The sequence below is a fragment of the Sorex araneus genome, chromosome 3, assembly GCF_027595985.1.
Source record: "Sorex araneus isolate mSorAra2 chromosome 3, mSorAra2.pri, whole genome shotgun sequence".
NCBI lineage: Eukaryota > Metazoa > Chordata > Mammalia > Eulipotyphla > Soricidae > Sorex > Sorex araneus.
In genome coordinates this window covers 30,907,152-30,928,887 of record NC_073304.1, presented here as the reverse complement: position 1 = coordinate 30,928,887, position 21,736 = coordinate 30,907,152, and the positions used below count along the sequence as shown (strand labels likewise).

The following is a 21,736-nucleotide window of genomic DNA, read 5'->3' as shown; positions in this document are numbered from 1 at the left end:
TTTCTTTCTTTCTTTCTTTCTTTCTTTCGAATCCAAAAGTGTTTTGCCTTTTCTCTAAGATCAACCCTTTTTCTCTCTTTTCCACACAGCTTCTCTCTCAGTGAAAACTTTTAATTTGGTGACATTCAGACACAGGCCTTTGTGTGCTTTGATCTGTAATGTGCTGTGGGGGACCATTCCGTTCTGTACTAGGTCACAACAGTACAATACATGCGAAGCCCTGACCATCGGGGCTGACCACAGCCTCCATTGACGGCGATTGTTCCTACAGTCCCAGAGGCCCTGAGCTGAGAGCACCATGTTGATTCTGATTCATCCCCACAGTGCTAGTGTGACTGAGAGGGCAGAGATCATGGTCCCTGCTCTAGAGTTGGGGAAACCAAGGCACAGAGAGGAAATCTATACAAAGTCACTAAGTCAGAAACAAATGAACCCAAAGGGTAGCCAAGATCACGCAAGGACCTTTCGGTGCCTTATCCAAAACCCAGATGGTGTCTATATGCAAGTGAAAGAAAGTGGATTTAGGTGGAAGTTTCTATGTAGTTTCCAGAGTCCTCTAGGAAACACAAGGTAGGAGCCAAGATCACATGAAGCGTTTAGTTAAATGCCCCTGACTCACAGACAACGCCAAACATCACAGCGCACTGACATCCCAGTTACTGACAACAAGAAAATTTGAGGGAAAAAATTTACCCATTGAAGAAATAAAACAGCACCTTATCCTGGTTTCACAGCAATTAAAATATAATACACCTAAGCACTGTATCTTTCTACACAATACTCCTATACCTGCTGGGAGTGGGGATGGCAAGGAAGAGTGAGTGAGTGAGTGTGTGTGTGTGTGAGAGAGAGAGAGAGAGAGGGAGAAGGAGATAGAGAGAGAGAACAGACATTTTAAGGATCATTCTACCCAGCAGAAAATAACTGAAGTATCTCTACTGTTGTAGTTCTTTACCCTGATGCTTTCTTCTTCTTCTTCTTCTTCTTCTTCTTTTTTTTTTTTTGGTCACATTTATTTCCTGATTCCGATTAAGTGGAGAAAGTAATGCTCTACTTCCTACCTTCCCTGCTGGAGGCAGGATCTGTGGGTGTCTATGGCTGGGGACTGAGTTTGGTTCATGGGAGGAAGTACTAAGGCCGCCCAAAGACCATAGGTCTGGACAGTTTGGCCTGGTCTTGCAAGTAACTTCCGCCCAGAGACTGAATAAACCAACTGTTTGCAGTGAATTTCTTTTTCCAAGGCCAGGAATCCATATTTCCAGAAACTCATCTCAGCCAGCAGAATCCTCCTGCCTCCCAACTCCAGGTCAAGAAAGGCACAAAGACAACCAACAAGTAATACTGAGGTGGCCTTGGATCCGGGAACCCTTGAGGTACCAGAGGAGTAATGGTGGCCCTGACTGGCCCGTGGGAAAGGCGAGGCACAGACAGGGCTCAAATGCTTTCTGTCGTAGGTGAGAGGGATCCGGGGGGTTATGTGGGGGGGGGGGACATTCTCTTTGTCATCACAGAGGAACGGGCAGGAGGAGGAAGGCCACCGCAGTCAAGGTGAGCACAGTTCTCCACAGCCAAGAGGCCACTTCAGCCTGCCCGTCACCAATAGGAAATTAATCGCCCATGGACTGATTCCTTCACAGAGGGGCCCCTGCCCCCCCACCTCCTGAGGCCCAGGGGACTGCAGGGTCAGCTGAGGATTCAGGCAGGCACGGAGGGTCACTCTGCTTCTTAAGGCATGGCTGCTGTCTGCCCAGGAGCGGCTGACACGCTGGCCCAAGACTACCCTGCAAAAATGGGAGTGGAGGGGGGGCACTGCTGCCTGAGGACCGCCTCTCCTAGGGCCTGGGGGACCCCTCTGGCCCTGCAGCAGCACCAAACCAAAGGATTCCTTCTACCACTTGGGAGCGTAAGGAGAGTGGTGGAGGGGGCGGGGAGACACAAACGGACCATTATCTGCAGCTGATGTCTAACTAAACCCATGGAAACCAACAGAAAAGCTAGGATAAGTCAGACAGAATTTTGCGAGTGGCAGATGAAACGTCAAGCACACACGTATCAATCGCTTCCGGGAGTGGCTCGGATTGTGCTCTAACACCATTGTGCTTTCCTGTCAAGTCGCTCTGCCTTGTGCGCTGTCCAAGCTCCACGAGGTGCCTCAGACACCACGACGTGGGACCACCGCTGCAGGAAGGGGGCAGTCACCGCTGCCCTCTCTCCGCGGCGGTCCTCCTCCCAGTGCCAACCTAGCTCCCTTGCCCCAGCAGCCTTAGTCCAACCCCACAGACCCGCAGCGTGGCAACAGGCATTTGAGGGTGGGGCGTCAACATGGTCAAAGATTGTGCTAATTCGTCTCCAAATGAAGTCAGTATTTAAAAACGACGGCGGCGGAGTGACGAGTCTCACAAGTCCGCCCCGGCTGGCGTTTGGCCTCGCTGGTTAGGAGGCAGCCCGGCTTGACCGTGGGGCTGCGCCACGACTGGCACTCACCGCCACGGGCCGGCCAAAGCCACGACGACGGGAGCTCCTTAGGGATCCCGGCCTGGCAGTCTGACTAGGCAGGGGTGAGGTGGGGGTGGTCGGTGGTCATTTGCGGTCCAGGCTGGCGTGCAGCTGCGCCTCGCGCACCATGCGATCGAAGGAGCGCGTGTTGGTCTCTTCGCGAACCTTCTCGCGCACGTGGAAGGAGGCCCGGGCCGTGGAGCGCGCGCTCTCCAGCGCGCTCCGCCGCTCGCGTGACAGCTGCTCGCTACGCTCCAGCTTGCGCCCGATGGCCTGGATCAGCTCCCGGCGGCGACAGTCTTCGTCCCGGTCCACCTTCTCCTTGTTGGCGCGCTGGGTCCGCTCCTTCTCCAGCCGGTTCTGGCCCACCCGCCGCGCCTTCTGCTGCACCGCCTCCTCAACCGCCTGGGTGGCATGCTGCAGCCGCCGCTCTCCGACCCGGGCCAGCGCCTCCAAGTGCTCCCGATGCTCGCGATCTTTGCGCTCGGCGGTTTCCTTGGCACGCCGCCCCTGCAGCTCCTCCCGCCGGGCTCGCTCCCGCAGCTCCCGGGCGCGCTGCTCCACCAACTGCTCGTAGTTCTCTTGCGCGCGGCCCAGGCTGGCCTCCAGGGAGCTTCTCAGGCCCTCCCGATCCTCGTGCTCCTGCCGAACCCGGCCTTGCAGCAGCGCCTCGTGGCGCGCCCGCTCGGCCCGGCTCAGCTCCCGCTTCTCGCGCTGCAGCTGGCCCTCCTGCCGCTGCTTGGTGCGCGCCGCGCGCTCGGCGCGCTCCCTGCGGACCTGCTGGGCCCGCGCCCGCCCTTCCTGCAGGCCCTCCTCGCGCTGCTTCAGGTTCTGCTCCTGCTGCAGCTTGCGCAGCCGGTCCTCCTGGGCCGCGCGCTCCGCCCGCTCCCGCCGCAGTAGGCCCTGGCGTTCGCTCAGTTCCCGGCGCCGCTCCTCGCTGCGCTCGTACTGCCGCTGCCGCCGCCGCGCCGTCTCGCGCTCCTCGCGGCCGCGCCGGCCCCGCCGCTCCTCCACCTGCGCCGCCCAGGCCCGCCGGCCCTGCTCCAGCACGCGCTGCTTCTCGCGCTCCTCGCGCTCCCGCCGCTGCTCGGCGCGCAAGCGTTGCTGCTCCCACTGGCCGTGGGCCGCGGCGCGCTGCTCCAGCAACAGGCGCTCCTCCTGGTGGCGCGCCAGCATCAGCGCCGCGATCTTGCGGTCGCGCTCGGGCACCCCGCGCAGGCCCCGCTCGGCGCGGACCTGGCGCACGATGCGCTCCACGTGCTGCGCCGTCTGCGGCGAGTGGCTCAGGTCGCCGAGGCTGAAGCTCCGGCTGGGGATCGGAGGCAGGGCCAGGGCGGACGGGCGCCCGGTCGGGTTGGGGACGGACGCCGCCGACCCCGCCGGGTAGCTGTGCCTGGCCGTGGCGCGCGACGACCAGCGCGTCTCGCGCAGGCTCTCGCCGCTGTAGGACGACGACGACGCGCCAGACTCGGAGCTCAGGGCGCCATCCCGTCGGCGAGACAGCGAGTCCAGAGAGTGGCTCTTCCTCCCGGTCCGCGACCCTGCAGGGGGAGGTTGGCTGCGGGCGGGGGAAGGGCTGGAGGAGGCCTTGCGGGGGCCGCGCGGCGCGGGCGAGGCCGGCAGGCTGGCGCTGCTGCAGCTGCTACTGCTGCCCGCGCTGGGGGCCGCGGCCGCGGGGCCCAAAGGCGTGAAGAGGCGCCGCTTCTCCTCGCGCACGATGCGCTCGCGTTCCGCCCGGCACTGCTGCAGCTTGGCTCGCCGCTCCGCCTCGTAGGCCTCGTACAGGCCGGTGGCCACGCGCATGGAGCGGCCCGGAGCCTCGCGCACCAGGTCGGCCAGGGCGCGCGGGAGCAGCTCCACGGGCTTGACGGCGCAGCGGGCGCAGGCCTCCAGCGAACGGGGACTGGTCAGCACGTAGCGGCTGCCCTCAGCCTCGGGACAGTCGAAGTTGAAGAGGTCGAGGTGCAGCATGGGGGACTGCTCCCGCCGCCCGCCTTCTGCTGCGCACGGGACATCCGCCTTGCGGGGCACCGCCGCCGAGGCCGAGGCCGAGGGGGTGGCGGGTTGCTGGGCGCCCTGGGCGTCGGGGGCGACGGATGCGGCCGCCCCATTCCCGCCCGAACCTCCGGGCTCTGCTCCCGCATTCTCCTCTCGAGGCACAGGATCCACCATGGCTGAGCTCCCTTGATGGAGTTTCTGCAGATGACAAGGGAAGGACATGGAGGAAAACATCCGAGAGGGTTTCTCCCAACACCCCCACCCCCTTCCCACTCCACCCCCACACACGTTAATCCGCTTTAGGATTAGGCATAGGAGCTGCTGGAATAAATCAGGATACGGATGCCCAGGAAATCCAGGCCGCAGTAGGAGGAAGGGGAGCGGGTCCTGGTGCAGAGCCCGCGGCCAAGCCACCGGCTCTGCCCACCGCTGGGGAGCAGGGCGGATGCCGGTGACCAGACTCCCCAGTGTGTCTAGTCTCCTTGGTGCTGCAAGTTAAAAAGGAGAAGATGGAGATGCAGGTAGGAGCTGGCTGCGGGGAGAGACGCTTGCGGATTCCCGGGAGGATTAGCATGTTTGTTTGTAGCTTACTCGGGTCACCCAGGATGCAGCTTTGCAGGAACAAAAAGGGGAGAGGCCTATGCATCCCCAAAGTGAATTGCTGCTGCGAGGTCCCCGTTGCTCAGGAAAGAAGTTGGTGATTGGTGTTCCCCTGGCTAAAGGAGACCCACGCTGCCCCCTCTCCCCCCAAACCCTGGGCTGAGCGAAACGCTTCATTCCCAAAAGGCCTGTTCGGGAAGGGTGATGATTCTTGCTCCTGCCTCTTGGGCAGGGCTTCCTAGGAACGGTGCCCGCCTCCCCCCACCTCCTTCCTTCCTCCCCACAGCTTTCGCAGAGGATGGAGAAGACGCCTGGGTCCTCCCGATTTCCTCCGAATCTGAATGTGCCCTGCCCAAGGCACCATCCACCCGAGGCGGTGCTCGGACACCTGCTCCGGATACCTTGCAGTGGCGCGCGCGCGCGCACGCACGCACACCCAGGGCGAGCCTGGCCTGGCCAGTGTGGGCCGCGGCTGGGTGTCCCCCCACCCCCTCGGGCCGGGTCACTTACCGCGCGCGTGTCCGGTGCTCGGGCCCCCGCGCCGCCGAGGGCTTTTGTTAGCGGCTGCCGCTCTCCTTTGCGCCTCTTCAGTCCGCGCGCCGGCGGGGTCGGATTTCTGCCGCCTGCAGCAGCCGCCGCCACCACCGCAGTCGCCGCCAGCGCCCTTCCATGGGGCCTGCACACCCCCCACCAGACGCTACCTAAACGCGGGAGGGGGAGTGAGATAAGGTCTCCCAAAAATAACGCGGCTCGGCTCCCTTCCTTCTCGCAGATTCTCAAAACAGCCGGCGGCGTTCGGTGGCGGTTGCATCCATCGCCGCCTCCCCTGCCGCCAAGGTACCGCAGGTCCTTTGGTGCTCGCGGCGCCCCCTGGTGGACACGCTGGGGTGTCGGTTGGTTTGCTCAAAGGACGAAGAGACTTTTTCACGTCATAATACTTACATATTTATCTTGCTTTATGATCAGGTCGTGATTTACAAAGTTATTGATAGCTGAACTTTATGGTTCTAATTTTTAATTTTTTTTTGGTTTCTGGGCCCCTCTTGGCTATGCTCTTGGCTCTACTCTTGGCTCTGCGCTCAGGAATTGCTCCTGATGGTGCTATGGAGACCATACAGGGGATCGAACCCGGGTTGGCCAAATGCAAAGTGAATGCTCTCCCCGCTTTACTATCGCTACAGCCCCTGAGAGTTGAGTTTTAGACATACAGTGTTCCAGCACCGATCCCATCACTAGTGTCAATTTCCCCCCACCAGAGTTCCTGGGTTCTCTCCCATCCCCAGCCTGGAACCTTGACAGGCACACTTTAAAGTCTGGTCATTAATGTTTGGATCTCATGCTCTCACTGTTGTTGATTCTAAATAGCTAAATATCTAAGCCACAGAGAATTTTTTAAATGAAAATAGTCACTAATATATTAATGTGTATGTACTAATATATACATATATACTATGTATACTGCACACACACATAAGTTAAGTACCTTATCTAGAAAGAATGAAGAACTGACTCCAGCTCGCTTTGTTTCTTAAGGGGACCCTATGAAGCAAACAAACTAGACAGTGAATTGCCACTGTTACTGTCATTGTCTTCCCATTACTCATCGATTTGCTCGAGCAGGCACCAGTAATGTCTCCATTGTGAGACTTGTTATTACTGTTTTTGGCATATTGAATATGCAATGGGTAGCTTGCCAGGCTCTGCCATGCGGGCGGGATACTCTCGGTAGTTTGCCGGGCTCTCCAAAGTGGGCAGAGGAATCGAACCCGGGTTGGCCATGTGCAAAGGCAAGCGCCCTACCTGCTGCACTATTGCTCCAGCCCTTGGGTAGAAATAGGTCTCCTGGGGCCGGAGCGATAGCACAGCGGGTAGGGCGTTTGCCTTGCACGCGGCCGACCCGGGTTCGATCCCCGGCATCCCATATGGTCCCCCAAGCACCGCCAGGAGTAGTTCCTGAGTGCAAAGCCAGGAGTAACCCCTGAGCATCGCTGGGTGTGACCCAAAAAGAAAAAAAAAAAAGAAATAGGTCTCCTGATGGAAATTGTGATTTTGTTCTTTTTTAAAAAATTTTTGGGCCACACCTTCTGATTTTACTCCTGCCTCTCTACTCAGGAGTTATTCCTGGAAGTGCTCAGGGGACCATAGGACTGACCACATGCAAGTCCTAATCCACTGTACTATTGCTCCAGCCCCTGATTTCAGTCCTTAAGAAAGTCTGAGAACATCCAGATAGGTCTGAGACAGAGATAAGGTGTGTATCTAGTGTTTAATACAACATTTTAAGACTTCTTGGTAACAGATAAATAAAACCAGCTAGTGCTCTCAGTGAGTGCTCCTTTGGGACACCTTCCCACCTCTGCCCCTCAGACAGAGCAGTCATGGCTGTAGGAGACAGAGGGAAGAATATGTGAGGGATATAGACTTGCAGAGTGTGTGTGTGTGTGTGTGTGTGTGTGTGTGTGTGTGTGTGACTGACCTTAAAGAGCAGGGCGAACTCTATCAATATCTTTGACCTTGTCAAGTAGGTACTGAGTAAGGGAAGGGCTGAAGGCAGGAAAATGACATGATCTGGTGTTGATTTTATGAATATAACTCTGGAAACTGTGGGCTGAGAACATCAGGAAGGTCGAGAGGAGACAGATTGTCCAGTTAGCCCAAGGCAGGGTGGAGGGTGGGAGAGATGTCCAACTTCCCATCTCTGGGGCACATGCTTTGCATGCAAGAAGAGCAGCTTCCATCCTGGGCACCGCATGATCTCCTGATCTCGGGGCTGGAAATAGCCCCTGAGCATCGCTGTGAGAGGCAGGATGGATGGAGACCTGAGTGAGAACAACAGGAGGAGGATGTGGCTGGTGGCAGCTGAGCACCTCAGTTCCTGCTGCGGAGAGGCCTAGAGAATGGTTGCTTATGAGGAGCAGCTAGGGGGAAAGCTGGCTTTGTGGCACAGTGAGGTAGCAGGGCTGCCACAGGCTAAGAGAGTAGACCCCCAGGGGGAGGTCTGGCTTGTGTGGCTGGGGAAAGGCTGTGTTCTTTTGGGGGCCACTGGAGTTTGTGAAGGAGCTGCTCAGTGGTGGTTGAGGATGTTGTCAGGAGTTTGCGTTGGAGCCAAAGTTCAGGGCGAAGTTCCAAGAGCTCCTGGCCAGGGCAGGTGGAGGTGTATAGGGCATTGGCTGGGGCTGCAAAGCGAAAAGGAGTTCCCAGAGGGCATCGATAAGGACAGGAGAGCCGTTTAAGCGCATTTTTAAAAATTTTTATTTTTTATTGAATCACCATGTGAAAAGTTACAAAGCTTTCAGGCATAAGTCTCAGTCACACAATGATCAAACACCCATCCCTTCACCAGTGCACATGTTCCACCACCAAGAACCCCAGTATACCCCCCATCCCACCCCCATACCCCCGCCTGTGTGGCTGATAATTTTCACTTTACTCCCTCTTTACTTTTGATTACATTCAATATTTCAACAGAAAACTCACTATTATTGTTTGGAATTTTCCCCCAACAATCAGACCTGCCCAAAAGGCATCATTTGACAATTTGTTTTTCATTGCTGAGAATGAAGAGCATATGAGGTCTGGATTTCTGGTATTTTAGTAATTAAGTCCAAAGAATTTTCTTCCAGAAGTCACATCACTGCAAGCTTGTACCTCTGTTTAGTGGGCCTTATATGATGGCGGTCGCCACACCATGCCACCGGGGAAAGGAAAGGCCAAGAGAGAAAAACCTTTCCCCTCCTGGGCAGCATGGGGCCATAGCTTAGTTCACAGTGTAGAGGCATTTCTGCAAGAAGCCGCTGGGTGCTGAAAGTAGTTAGTTGGCCTCCGGGATTATGAAGGGAGGAGCCATTCGTGTGCAGCCTCTCGGGTCACATCTGGGTGGAGAGCGGCCGTTTAAACGCATTAACTGCCATGATCCAGAGACACAAATGAATCTCTGAACCAAGCAGCTCACTGCAGAGATGGCTCCGGACCCCAATTATTTACATTTTTAGAATCCCAGGAGTGTGCAGCTAAAAAAGTGGCTGTGCAACATCTCACACCATTTATTTATTTATTTATTTATTTATTTATTTATTTATTTATTGCTTTTTTGTTGAAGCACTGTGAGATAGACCCTTACAGACGTCTTACACTTTTCATAACAAGCAATACAAAATAAATTATTTAGCATCTGCCAGTGGGGCAGGCTTGAGTGGTGGTGGGAAACTTTAAAATAATGGTGGTGGGAAGGTGTAATGGTGGTGAGATTGGTGTTGAAATACGGAATGCAATCAACTATTGCGAACAATTTTATGAAAATAAAATTTTTTAATTTTTAAAAAGAGATAAGGACAGGAGACTGTAGGAGTGCAGCGTCGGGCCCTTTTGAAGGAGGGAAGCCAGGAGGCCCAGGGAGGTTTCACCTAGAACAGCCTCCCCGTAGTCTCTGGCGGTGAGCCCAGAAAAAACAGCTTCCGCACCGTCCTGGGGGAAGGTACCAAGTGATAGACGGATGGGATCGGGGAGGAGAAGAACGAGAATTACTGGCTCTGGCCCTTGGCATAAGGGCATAAAAAAGACTGCGAAGGGTTTGAGACTTGATCCTGCTTCATACCAACGCTTTAGCTTACCATGGTGTCGGGGAGCCTGCAGAAGTGATGATATTCCTGGGACAGGAACCGGGGGCTTCGTTCCTCAGGGAGCAGCAGGCAGCCTTCCTGCGGTTTTCTTGGTTTTCTTTGGCTCCTTGTGCCCTCCACGTCTCGTGGTGCAATGGAGCAGTGGGCCTGGACAGAAACTACACCTAGAGTGGGTTTGAGTCATCGCGGAGTGACCCTAACTTAGGCAGATGCTAACCTTTTACTTGTTTTTGCTTTGTTGTTTTGGAGCCACACCTGCTGTGCTCAGGGATCACTCCTGTGGTCAAGGAACCATATGTTGTACCAGGGATGGAACCCAAATCGGCTGTCTGCAAGGTAAGCACCCAAGCCACTACTATCTCTCCAGACTATAAGTGCTAACCTTCTAAAGAGGGATACCTGCAAACCTTTGCTCCAGAGGGATGCCTATCTGAATTGTTCTTCTGGCCAGAAAACACATTGCCCATCTAATCCGAAGGAGGGCATTATCTTCCAGGGATTCTTTGCCTTCCAAACAACCCTGAGAAGTGATTCAGAATATAAGCCTTCACCAGACCTGCAGGAATCCATGGCCTGTCCTCCACAGAACATGAGCCAATGGTCAGAGGGCAGTCACAGGGGAGGCTGGGACTGGGACCCGACTCTCGCTGGTCCTCACAAGGGGCCCCAGGACTTGTATTTCCCCTCCCCACTCCCAGGCTGAGCATCTGGAGGGTATGTGTGTGTGTTTGTGTGTGTGTGTGTATGTGTGTGTGTGTGTATACACTGGAGTTGAGTGACTAAGCAAGTCAACTTCTCTGACCCGAAGCTTCACCCTCTACTCACAGAGGCCCATCAGATGCTGAACTGAAAGATGAGTCAGTTCTGCCATATAAGTAGCATTCTTGAACTTCCTCTTTGACTTTCCAATAGGCTGTTCTAGCGGCTGTAGCCATAGCACAGCAGGTAGGGCGTTTGCCTTGCATGCGGCCGACCTGGGTTCAATTCCTCCACCCCTCTCGGAGAGCCCGGCAAGCTCCCGAGAGTATCTTGCCTGCACAGCAGAGCCTGGTAAGCTCCCCGTGGTGTATTCGATATGCCAAAAACAGTAACAACAAGTCTCACAATGGAGACGTTACTGGTGCCCGCTCGAGCAAATCAATGAGCAACGGGATGACAGTGATACAGTGACAGTGATTTAAAAAAAAAGTTATCTTTGTCATGTAATTGGAATCGTGTCAGCTACCTCCCAGGGCCGTTGTTCAAACTGGAAAGACCTTCTCCAAAGCACATACATGATGGTATGGGACAAGCAGCTGTACGTAGTTGCATTTGTTTGGAGAGCTCTGCCTTAGCGCTGCCGCCAGAAGTGCTCAGGACAACTGCTGTGATGTGTGCATGTTTCTAAGCGAAACCTCCCCAACGTGAATCCTTAGCTAAGGCACAGTTCTTTCTCTGGGAAGGTCACGGAAGGTGTGGGCATTGGAAGAAAGGGGCCCCTCCTTAGGGCACTGATGGAGCCTACGCACCTGCATAACCAGTTCTCCAAAGAGTAGAGAGCTCTCGCTTCTCACAGGTGCGGGGCTGAGCCCCTCAGGAGTCCCTCTCTGCTCCAGTCCACGTGATTATCACACCAGTCCAGGGAGCCGCTGTGGGGGCAACAGGCTGCGCTTGTGAGTTCGTGAGGGGACGTGGTGGCAAGGGACGTGGGCTGGAGTGTCAGGTGAGTTTGGGCCCAGGGCAAGACTCAGGGCTGGAGTCTGGCAGGAGGCCGCCTGGCATTGCTGTTGTGTGCTGGGTGCCATGGCAGGGGCTCAAGCCCCAGACGTGGCCACAATGAAGGTGACCACAAAGGGAAGGGGAGAGTGAATTCTGACAAAGACCCAGACTGGGACTAAGATATTTTGAAGGGCTGGAGAAATGTTTTGATATTGTTTGTGTGTGTGGGAGGCCTCGGTTTGATCCCTGACACTGTATAATTCCTTGAGCACTGAACCAGGAGTAACCTCTGAACACCACTGGTCCATGGCTTCTCCAAAATAAGAATTTAAAAAGCAATAATTGAAGAGTGAGAGTCTAATGATTCAAATGTCAGATCAGCCAAACTATGATTTATTATTATTATTATTATTATTATTATTATTATTATTATTATTATTATCAGGTTTTAGGGCCATACCTGGTGGTATTCAAGGTTTACTCCCAGGTCTGTGCTCATGGATCACTTCTTACAGGGCTCAGGGGACCATATGGGATGCCAGGGATTGTACCTGGGTCTTCTTCAATGCAAGATGAACCTCTTACCCGGTGTACTATATCTCTCTGGCCCATATTTATCTATTGATTGATTGATTGATTGATTTTGAGTTACAGTTGGCTGTGCTTAGGGCTGACTCCTGGGCTCTGTGCTCAGGGACCACTGCCAGCAGGGTTCAAGGTGCCGAGGACTGAACCGCGGTCGGCTGCACTGGAGGCACATGCCTTCCCTACTGTGCTATCTCTTCAGCCCTGAACTTTACAATTGTTATGATGTTGAGGTACTCTGGGTGCTCCTGGACTCTCCTGGACTCCCCCCAGCTCTGTGCTTGGGGCACCATGCAGGTCCAGGAGTCGAACCCAGGTCTCTCACCTGCAGAGCGTACACTCAGCCTTCTGAACCATCTCCCCAGCCCTCCAGGCGGTGTGATTTGAGGCAAGCTTCTTAGCAAGGTCTCGGCTTCCTCAATGGAAGAAGACCCAACATGGGTTGATAATTAGCTGTGACAGGCCCCTTACTCCGTCCTCTGTTCGATCCTTTCCTCCGACAGCTCACTGGCCTAACAAGCACGGCCCAGTGCAGGGGTTCACAGCAAGTGCGTTTACCTTCCCGGAGGCCAGGAAGTCCACAATCAGGACGTTGCAGAACTGGTGCACACTGCTTGTCTTCTTGTTTCCCCACATGGCAAAGAGCACTGTGAAAGGAGTCTCATCTTGGGGCCAGAGCAATAGTACACGAGGTAGGATGCTTGCCTTGCATGTGGCCAATCAGGGTTTGATCCCCGGCATCCCATATGGTTCCCCAACCACCACCAGAAGTAATTCCTGAGTGCACAGCCAGGAGTAACCCCTGAGCACCGCTGGGTGTGACCCCCACCCAAATAAAACAAACAAACCCCAGAAGAGTCCCAACTCACAGTCGCCACACCAGGGCCTCACTCCCCACGCCTCATTGTATTTCACAGGACTCGTTTCCCAGTGCTATCAATTCGTGGGAGCAGGAGAGACACTACAGAGAGCAGAGCTCTTGCCTTGGAGGTGGCCCACCTGGGTTCAATCTCTAGTACCCCGTATGGTCCCTTGAGCCTTGCCAGGCGTGATCCCTGAGTGCAGAGCCAGGAATAAGCCCTAGGACCCTCTGGGTGTGGCCTCAAAACCAAGTTCTATCACTTCAAAGGGATAGGGGGTGTAGTTTTTGTTTGAATGGGGGAGAGGGTCTCATCTGGTGAAGCTTGGGGGCAGTGTGGTGGCAGGGATCCAACCTGGGCCATCTTGATTTGGGTCCCTGGCCCTGGGGGTATAGAGCATTACCATACAAGTGGGGGGTCAAATGTTCACAGTCCATAGTACTCACTTAATCTGAACAAACTACCCCACCTCCAAACTCCAGTGTAGACATGATTGATTCTACTTAAAACCCTTTTTTTGTTTCTACACCCCACATCAGCTCTTGCCCTCATTTTTCTTCTTCATTTTTAAATAACTTTATTTAAACACTGTGGTTTACAAAATTGTTCACAATACAGTTGTTCAGGCATTTAATGTTCTAACACCAATTCTACCACCAGTGTGACCTTCTCTCCACCATTGTCACCTGTTTCCCACCCACCCCCAATAAATCCCCCTCATGAGAACAATGGTCCTCATTCCCCTGATCCTGAAAGAGCCCCCAGTATGCCATCGGGCTACACTAGCACACGACAGGAACAAATGGAGATGTTACTTGCTCCTGCTCGAGCATAATCGATGAAAAATGGGATGACAGTGATACAGTGATATGTATTTATGTACCTCATTTATTTATTTTGTATTGCCTTGTTATAAGTAGTAGATAGAATTATCAAAAATTAGTTCAGTAAGTATTGGATATGCCAAAAACAGTAACAATAAGTCTCTCAATGAGAGATGTTACTGGTGCCCGCTTGAACAAATTGATGAGCAACAGGATGACAGTGACAGTGACAGTTTAGTAAGAGAAAATTTGTGACAATTGTTGTATCTCACAATGATGTTATTAAAGTCATTGAGAATTTACTGAGCTGTTTGTTACTAGTGGCTTCTGTGTTGTTGTTTATTGAGCTTAGTGGACTGTTAGGCTACTTTTTAATTTCATTTTTCTGTGCTTCTTCTGGGCTGTCAGTATGATGAAATTTGGGGGCATGTGGCCGCATGCTCTAGGAGCTATAGAACTGGGACAATTCTTTGGCTTGGCGTCTTGAGATTAGTGGTGAAGCTAGGTTGTCTGTCGGCTGGTGGCCGTGGGGTGTGGGTGTGGCTGTTGGGGCTTCAGACAGCATGGGGGGTGTGCTGTCCACCCCTAGTTCGAGATGGCCCCAGAGTTTTCAGTCTTAAAACTAGCGTACCTAGGAGTTTCAGTGGCTTGGCCTCTCTTCTGAGATTAGTTCATTTATTTTCTTCTGAATTTAATCCAACTTAGAGAGCACAGATAACTCATTCAAAAGTTATAAATCAGGGGGCTGGAGAAAGAGTACAGTGGGTGAGGTGCCTGCATTGCACATGGCTGACCTGGGTTTGTTTCCAACACTACATGTGGTGCCCTGAGCTCTACCAGGAGTGATTCCTGAGCACAGAGCCATGAGTAAGCCCTGGGCACCACTGGGTGAGGCTGCCTCACCCAGTCCCACCCCCCTCAAAAAAAAAGTTAAAAATCAAGCGTTGTTTAACTATGATCAGAGGGAAAATCCACTGGTTTTTTATAAAGCATTTTGTTGTTTGTTTTGTAATGCTGGAACCAAACCCAGAGCCTCACACATGCAAGGCAAGTGCACTACGGCTGAGCTACAATCCCTTGCTGTAAATGAAGGGATTGTGTTTTATAGGAACACAGCCTGGCCAATTTTGCATATGTCTTTAGTATTATCTATGAACTAAATAGTACAATTGAGCACTTTTGAAAGAGACTGTGTGACTTTCAAATTTCATAGTCTTTACTCCCAGGCTTTAAAAAAACCCTTGCCAATCCCTTTTCTAATGACATAATTCACTTTCCAGAACCAGGAAATGGGACAATAAGCTTTTCTACTTTTTTAGCACCATGCTAGGGTCGGCCAGTAGAGGGAGCTGGAGGGACACCCAGGGAGGGACTTTGCTCCTGCCCGGGGTGCAAGCCTTGGGTTTTGTCTTCTGCGTGAGTGGTGCAGGGCTTTCTGGAGACCACAGTCCTGAAGCTTCCTGAGGAGGACTCCGCATGCTCAGAGCCGTGTGCCTGGAGTGTACCTCAGTCTCTCTCCCAGACTCAGTTCGCCTGCACCCTTGGAAGTTGCCTCTAGCTCTTCTGGCAGTTAACTAGGGTGCAGCTCTGCCCAGACAAACTTCCCCACCCAATGGGCTGGGAGCAAATCTCCAGTGAGAGCTGAACCCCACTCCCAAAGGCTGGCTGGCCCTTTTCCAAGCTGTCCTGAGTTCTCTCCCTCAGCCTAAGGAAGCTTTGGGAGTTCTAGTTATATTTTGCTCTATTAATATTAATGCATTTACTTATATATAATATAATATATAAACTTTATATGTATTTATACGGCAGAGCCTGGCAAGCTACCCGTGGCATACTCAATATGCCAAAAACAGTAACAACGACGGTCGTCATTCCCCTGATCCTGAAAGAGCCCTCAATACGCCATCAGGCTACATTAGCACGTGATAGGGATGAATGGAGACGTTACTAGTGCCCGCTCGAGCATAATCGATGAACAATGGGTTGACAGTAATACAGTGATACAGTGACATATATTTGTGTACTCCATATTTACTCTTCTTTATATTTATTATCCTTTCATGGCTTGAGCCTCTTTTTTTTTTTACCATTAACTAACAGTATTTTATCAATTATATGGCACACAGCATCCCAAAATAATACCCACAATTGTGAAAAACATATCAGGAATACCCATATTGATGTTTAATATGTATTTAGAAGGTTAATTATTTTCTTTTGTAAAGCCATGGAATAGCCACAAAAGCCAATTTACATACAAATTGAACATAACATATATTTTTTCCTTTTTTAATTTTTATTATTTTTTTAATGAATCACCGTGAATCACAGTTACAGACTTACAAACTTGCGTGATTACATTTCAGTTATATAATGTTCAAGTACCCATCCCTCCACCAGTGCCCATTCTCCACCACCAATGTTCCCAGTATCCCTCCCACCACCCCCATCCCTCCCCACCCCCTGCCTCTGTGGCAGACACAATATCTCTTTCTCTCTTCTTTTGGGTGTTACGGTTTGCAATACAGATACTAAGCCACCATTATGTTTGGTCCATAGTCTACTTTCAACGCGCATTGGAGCCTCTTTCTACTAAGCTTCCTTCCTTCACCAGTGCTCAGGAGTGACTCTGGAGTCTCAGGATGCCCCCAGTATGCTCCAGGGAGCACAGGGTGCCAGAACTCCAACCCCGGACTCCTTCTTGCACAGTGCGTGCTCAGCCCAGGGAAGCTTCCTCTAGTTGAATGACTCGTCTGGGGACTGGAGAGATGCTATAGGGGTTAAGTACTTGCCTTGCATCCTGCTGACCCCAGTCTGAATCCCCAACACCACTTAGGGTCCACAGAGCACCACCAGAGTCACTCCTGAGCACAGAGCACAGAGCCTGAGCACTGTGGGGTGAGGTCCAAACTCTCACCCCCCAAGAAAACTAACAAATAAACGCCTTGTTCCTCTCTGCTGGCTAGGGTAGACTTTCAGGTAAAAGGTGACATTTTGCTAAAAAAAAAAAAAAAAAAAAGGAGCTGGAGCGATAGCACAGCGGGTAGGGTGTTTGCCTTGCATGCGGCAAACCCAGGTTCGATTCCCAGCATCCCATATGGTCCCCCGAGCACCTCTAGGAATAATTCCTGAGTGCAGAGCCAGGAGTAGTCCCTGTGCATCGCCAGGTGTGACCCAAAAAGCAAAAACAAAAAACAAAAAAAAACACAACCTAAAAAATAAAATGTTGTGGTGGGGAAGAAGGCCGAAAGGGCTGGAATGCATGCCCTGTGGGCGGGAGCCTTTTCTATTTCCTTGGCTGTCAGGGAAGTTTTACAGCCCTAGGTTTGGTCCCTGGCACTACAGGGACCGCCCATCCCAAGGACCATGCAGGAATAGCCCCTGAGCATCGCTGGGGCTGGCCCCCCTAAGCTTTATTGAAGTTTTATTTCATGCTTTACTGAAGTAGTATGTGTTCCTTGGGACAGAAAAATTAGAAAACACAGAAACAAAGGAAGGAAAGACACAGTAGAAAATATACCCCCAGAGCCCACGAGCTCGGTTCTAGCTCAGTGTGGAGGTGGCGGTGTGTAAGCTTCGGGCTGCGCCGTCCCTGCCATCTGTCTGGCTCATATGCTCCCTGCCCCCACCCCACAGAAGGCAGCAGGGAGAGGGAATGCTGACTCAGCACTGCGGCTTCCCTGTAACTGTACCCCAGAAACGGCCCTTGTGAAACAGCGAGGCGTTAGGATGAGCGTGCCGGTGGGTGATGCCCAGAGGTGAGAGCTGCCCCCCTGGGACAGGAGAGGACATGCTACCGTGGACCTTGGGGACATGTCGGGCGAGGAAACCCAGGGGCCTCCTGTGGTTTGTTTGGATGGACCGGCTCTCCTTCTCTTCGGAAGGCCGCACCTCTGCCCTCCATCGCCCTCTGTGAGAAACCGCACGCCTGCCTCATTCCTGAGCGTGTCCCGAGCTGCGCAGGGAGCTCCAGGGGCATTTCGTCTCTGAAGTGTTGGTGGGTTGGAAGAAGGGTGCTCTGAAGGGTGTCGCGCCTGAGACAGGCTCGGTGCCAGGCTCTGGTGCTCTCACAAGCCTCTCTGCCTCTGGCACGAAGCCACCGGCCTGCGTGAGACTTGGGCCCCTTCTTTTTTCATTTATTTAATTTAATTATTTATTTTTTTAAGTTTTATTGGATCACCGTGAGATACAGTTACAAACTTGCATCACTGCGTTTCAGTCATACAATGCTCGAGCACCCATCCCTCCCCCAGTGCACATTTTCCACCATCATTGTTCCCAGTGTCCCACCCATCATTCCCACCCTGCCCCACTCCCTACCTCTATGGCAGGTACAATCTTTCTTACTCTCTCTCTCTCATTTTGGGCATTATGATTTGCAACAGAGGTACTAAGAGGTCAAATTGTTTGATCCTGGATCTACTTTCAGCACACATCTCCCATCCTGGTGATCCCTCCAGTCATCATTCACTTAGTGGTTCCTTTTCCATTCCAACTGCCTTTCCCCCAGCACGTGGGGCCGGCTTCCAAACCATGGTGTGATCCTCCTGACGTGGGCTCCTTCTTGTTTCCAAAGGGGCCACCCTGAAATTTGAAATTATGGCTCTTGTTCTCCACCAGCTCTTTCCCTTCAATTTCTCTCTGTCTGACTTTCTCTGTCTCTCTCTGTCTCTGTCTCTGTCTCTCTCTCTCTCTCTCTCTCTCTCTCTCTCTCACACACACACACACACACTCCTTTATCATTGAACAAACAATCTTTCTGGGTCACAGCTGGCGATGCACAAGGGTTATTCCTGGCTCTTCACTTAGGAATTACTCCTGGTGGTGCTCAGGGGACCATATGGGATGCTGGGATTCGAACCCAGGTCGGCCTCGTGCAAGGCAAACACCCTACCCGCTGTGCTATCGCTCCAGCCCCTAACAAACAATCTTAACTTCAGACATTGTGTACCATCATCCCATCGTCCCCCTAACGCCTCCAACCAGTCATTCTGACACCTACACATAAAGATTTCTAGAAGAATCATATTCCATTTCTGCAGATGGTAGCCTCTTTTTTGCATTTGCTCTTGGTGTTCAGAAATCTGCCATTCGATTCCTTTTTTGCCTATTTACATGTGTCAATAAGCCTCACAAGAAAAACAATAAAAATACGCCGGAAACATGAAAAGAACAGAGCTGAATCGGGAAGGCCAGGAAAACTCTACAGGGGAAGGTAGGCAGGATCCTGGGCCCGTGTAACACTAGGAGTAACAAGACCCAAACATTCAAGAAAGTAAATAAGGGGCTGGAGCGACAGCACAGTAGATGGGGCATTTGCCTTGCACGCGGCCAACCCGGGTTCGATTCCCAGCATCCAGTATGGTCCCTCGAGCACCGCCAGGGGTAATTCCTGAGTGCAGAGCCAGGAGTAACCCCTGAGCATTCCCGGGTGTGACCCAAAAAGAAAAAAAAAAGTAAATAATAGAAAAGAAATAAAATCTGGGATTGGAGAGAGAATGGGTAGGGCACTTGCCTTGTACAAGTATGATTCCAGTTCCATCCCTGGCATTCCTATGGGGTCCCCGGAGTCCCACCGGGAGTGATCTCGGGGCACAGAGCCAGGAGTAAGTGCTGAGCACAACCAGGTGTGGCCCCAAATTAAAAAGTGAAATCAGTTACAAGAGTAGCTTAGTAACATTTAAAAATTGATTACTGAGGGGGCTGGAGCGATAGCACAGCGGGTAGGGCATTTGCCTTGCACGCAGCCGACCCGGGTTCGATTCCCAGCATCCCATATGGTCCCCTGAGCACCGACAGGTTTAACTCCTGAGTGCAGAGCCAGGAGTGACCTCTGTGCATTGCCAGGTGTGACCCAAAAAGAAAAAGAAAAGTTAAAAAAAAATTGATTACTGAGGGTAGGCAGTAGCTGAGCTGTGGAGGGTGTGTGCCTTGTGTATACAGACCACGAGCTGAACCCCAGCACTGTGGACCGTAGCCCTTGTGGCCCAGAGCATCGAAGTATCAGGTCTGCCTGGCTGGGAGTGGTCACCAGCCCCTCTGAGCACTGCTGGGGAGCACCCCCCACATATACCCAAAAAAAGTAATCACAAGGCAGAATGTGATCAGTGCTTTACTCATCATTGCACTTATCAATTAGTCATTGCTAGTTAGTTGCTAGTATGTCCATTACTAGCACGACTTACTCTGGCCCTGGGGCGGTTCTTCAGCCCCTCTGATCTGAGCTCTGTTCCTGCTGGCTGGAGTTTGCTAGGGCTGCTGGAGCCCAGAGCACGCAGGACAGAGCGAGTAGCTTTCACAGCACAGATGTGTCTCAGGGCTGAGCCCGCAAGTGCAAGGCTGTGGCGTCGGCAGATCCTGTCTCTCCTGTGCTTTCCTTGGGCCCCCTGGGGCTCTGCTGTCTGTGTGTGTGGGTCCAACCTCATTCATCTCGAAGAAAGGCATCAAAAGTGGATGTGTGACTCAGCAAGAACATGCCTTGCTTATCTGAGGCCCTGATTGCTATCCAGAAAAGGAGAGGAAGGAAGGTTACCAGTCACATTGGGTTGTTTAAGTTTTTTCTAGTGAACCCAGGTTAACTACTGTTGACTTCTCTCTATATATACATGTATTTAATTTACTTATATATGTATTATCACTGTCACTGTCACTGTCATCCCGTTGCTCATCAATTTGCTCGAGCGGGCACCAATAACATCTTCATTGTGAGACTTGTTACTGTTTTTGGCATATCAAATACACCACGGGTAGCTTGCCAGGCTGGGTAGCTTGCCAGGCTCTGCCGTGTGGGTGAGATACTCTCGATAGTTTGCCGGGCTCCTACTGTGGTCTCAGAGCCCCAAGCACCACTGGGGAGCCCCTCCTATAAGATACTAATGAGGGGCCAGAGATAGCACAGCGGGCAGGGCGTTTGCCTTGCACGTGGCCGACCCAGGTTCAATTCCCAGCATCCCATATGGTCCCCGAACCCCGCCAGGAGTAATTCCTGAGTGCAGAGCCAGGAGTAACCCCTGTGCATTGCCGGGTGTGACTCAAAAAGAAAAAAAAAGATACTAATGAGAAAAAAATCAATAAAGCAGGCAAGGAATTAGGGGCCAGGAGAAATGCTGGCATCTGGGCCAGAGAGATGGCTCAGGAGACCTGGTTCTGTCCCCACATGACCCCTGAGCACCCATGGGTGTGCTAAGTGGATGCGGGCAGTGAGGAGGGTGGTGCCTTTGGCCAAAATGGAGAAGGGGAGGAAAAGGCAAGTTTGGGGCAACAGGATGAGTGCCAGGGACCAGAGAGAAAAGTACAGCGGGTAAGGAAGGCTCTTGCCTTGCATGTGTTGACCTGGGTTCAAATCCCTGCATCCCCCACTTCCCAACCCCACGAGATAAAAATTAGCTCCTTTAGAGCCTGTTGAAGGCCATGCCCGCCAGGGCCTAGCCCCCTGTTGAGAGCATGAGCCCCGAGTCCAAACATTACAGGGTGACTGTCTGATGCGGGGGCTGTTGCTTAACCCTCCGAATTGCCGTTTGTTCTTGCTAGAGTGGGCAGCCTAGCTCCCTCTCCCCACATTTAGTTTTGTTTGGTTTTGTTTGGAGGCCACACCCAGCTGTACCCAGGGCTTACTCCTGGCTCAGTGTTCAGGGGCCTTTCTGGTGGGGTTTGGGGCACCGTATGTGGTGCCTGGAATCAAACCAGGGTGGACTGTGTGCCAGGCAAGCCCCTTACCACCTGTACTATCTCTCGGGCCCATCCCTGGTTTTCTTTGTTTCTTTGTTTGGGGGCGCTCAAGAGCAACACCTGACAGTTTCCGAGGGGTCACTCCCCACAATGCTAAGGGGACTGTGCAGTGCCCGGAATCCAGTCTGGGCCTCCTGCATGCAAAGCCTGCCCTTTGAGGGGTCATGCTCCCTCCGGCTGGGGCAACGCCTTTGTGAGGCTGGTGCTGCGGGTCCGAGAGGGGAGGTATGCTCACCCAGCACACAGTGCCACAGCACGGGCCGTAGCAGGCTCTCAGTAACCCGTCACCAGCGTTGTCTGTGGCCAAATGTGGACGAAATAATAAGCA

The 21,736-nt window shown here is 52.6% G+C and overlaps 1 protein-coding gene and 1 long non-coding RNA gene across 2 annotated transcripts; one reads left to right on the top strand and one right to left on the bottom strand.

The window, feature by feature from the left end:
* Window positions 1-583: 583 nt before the first annotated feature.
* CCDC177 (coiled-coil domain containing 177) lies at window positions 584-5,940 on the bottom strand. The gene is made up of 2 exons (XM_004612324.2): window positions 5,605-5,940; window positions 584-4,692 (listed from the first exon to the last, which is right to left on the bottom strand). Exon 2 carries the CDS (start codon window positions 4,666-4,668, stop codon window positions 2,581-2,583), a length of 2,088 nt encoding a protein of 695 aa, XP_004612381.1. The 5' UTR covers window positions 4,669-4,692; window positions 5,605-5,940; the 3' UTR covers window positions 584-2,580.
* Window positions 4,812-11,342, top strand: LOC129403617 (uncharacterized). The gene is made up of 3 exons (XR_008629338.1): window positions 4,812-5,015; window positions 9,963-10,049; window positions 11,269-11,342. It is a non-coding gene; the product is annotated as an uncharacterized LOC129403617 (long non-coding RNA).
* Window positions 11,343-21,736: the final 10,394 nt, after the last annotated feature.

What these genes read in the sequence shown, in the direction of transcription:
- CCDC177 (XM_004612324.2), bottom strand. Translation starts at nt 4,668, where the DNA reads ATGGTGGATCCTGTGCCTCGAGAGGAGAATGCGGGAGCAGAGCCCGGA.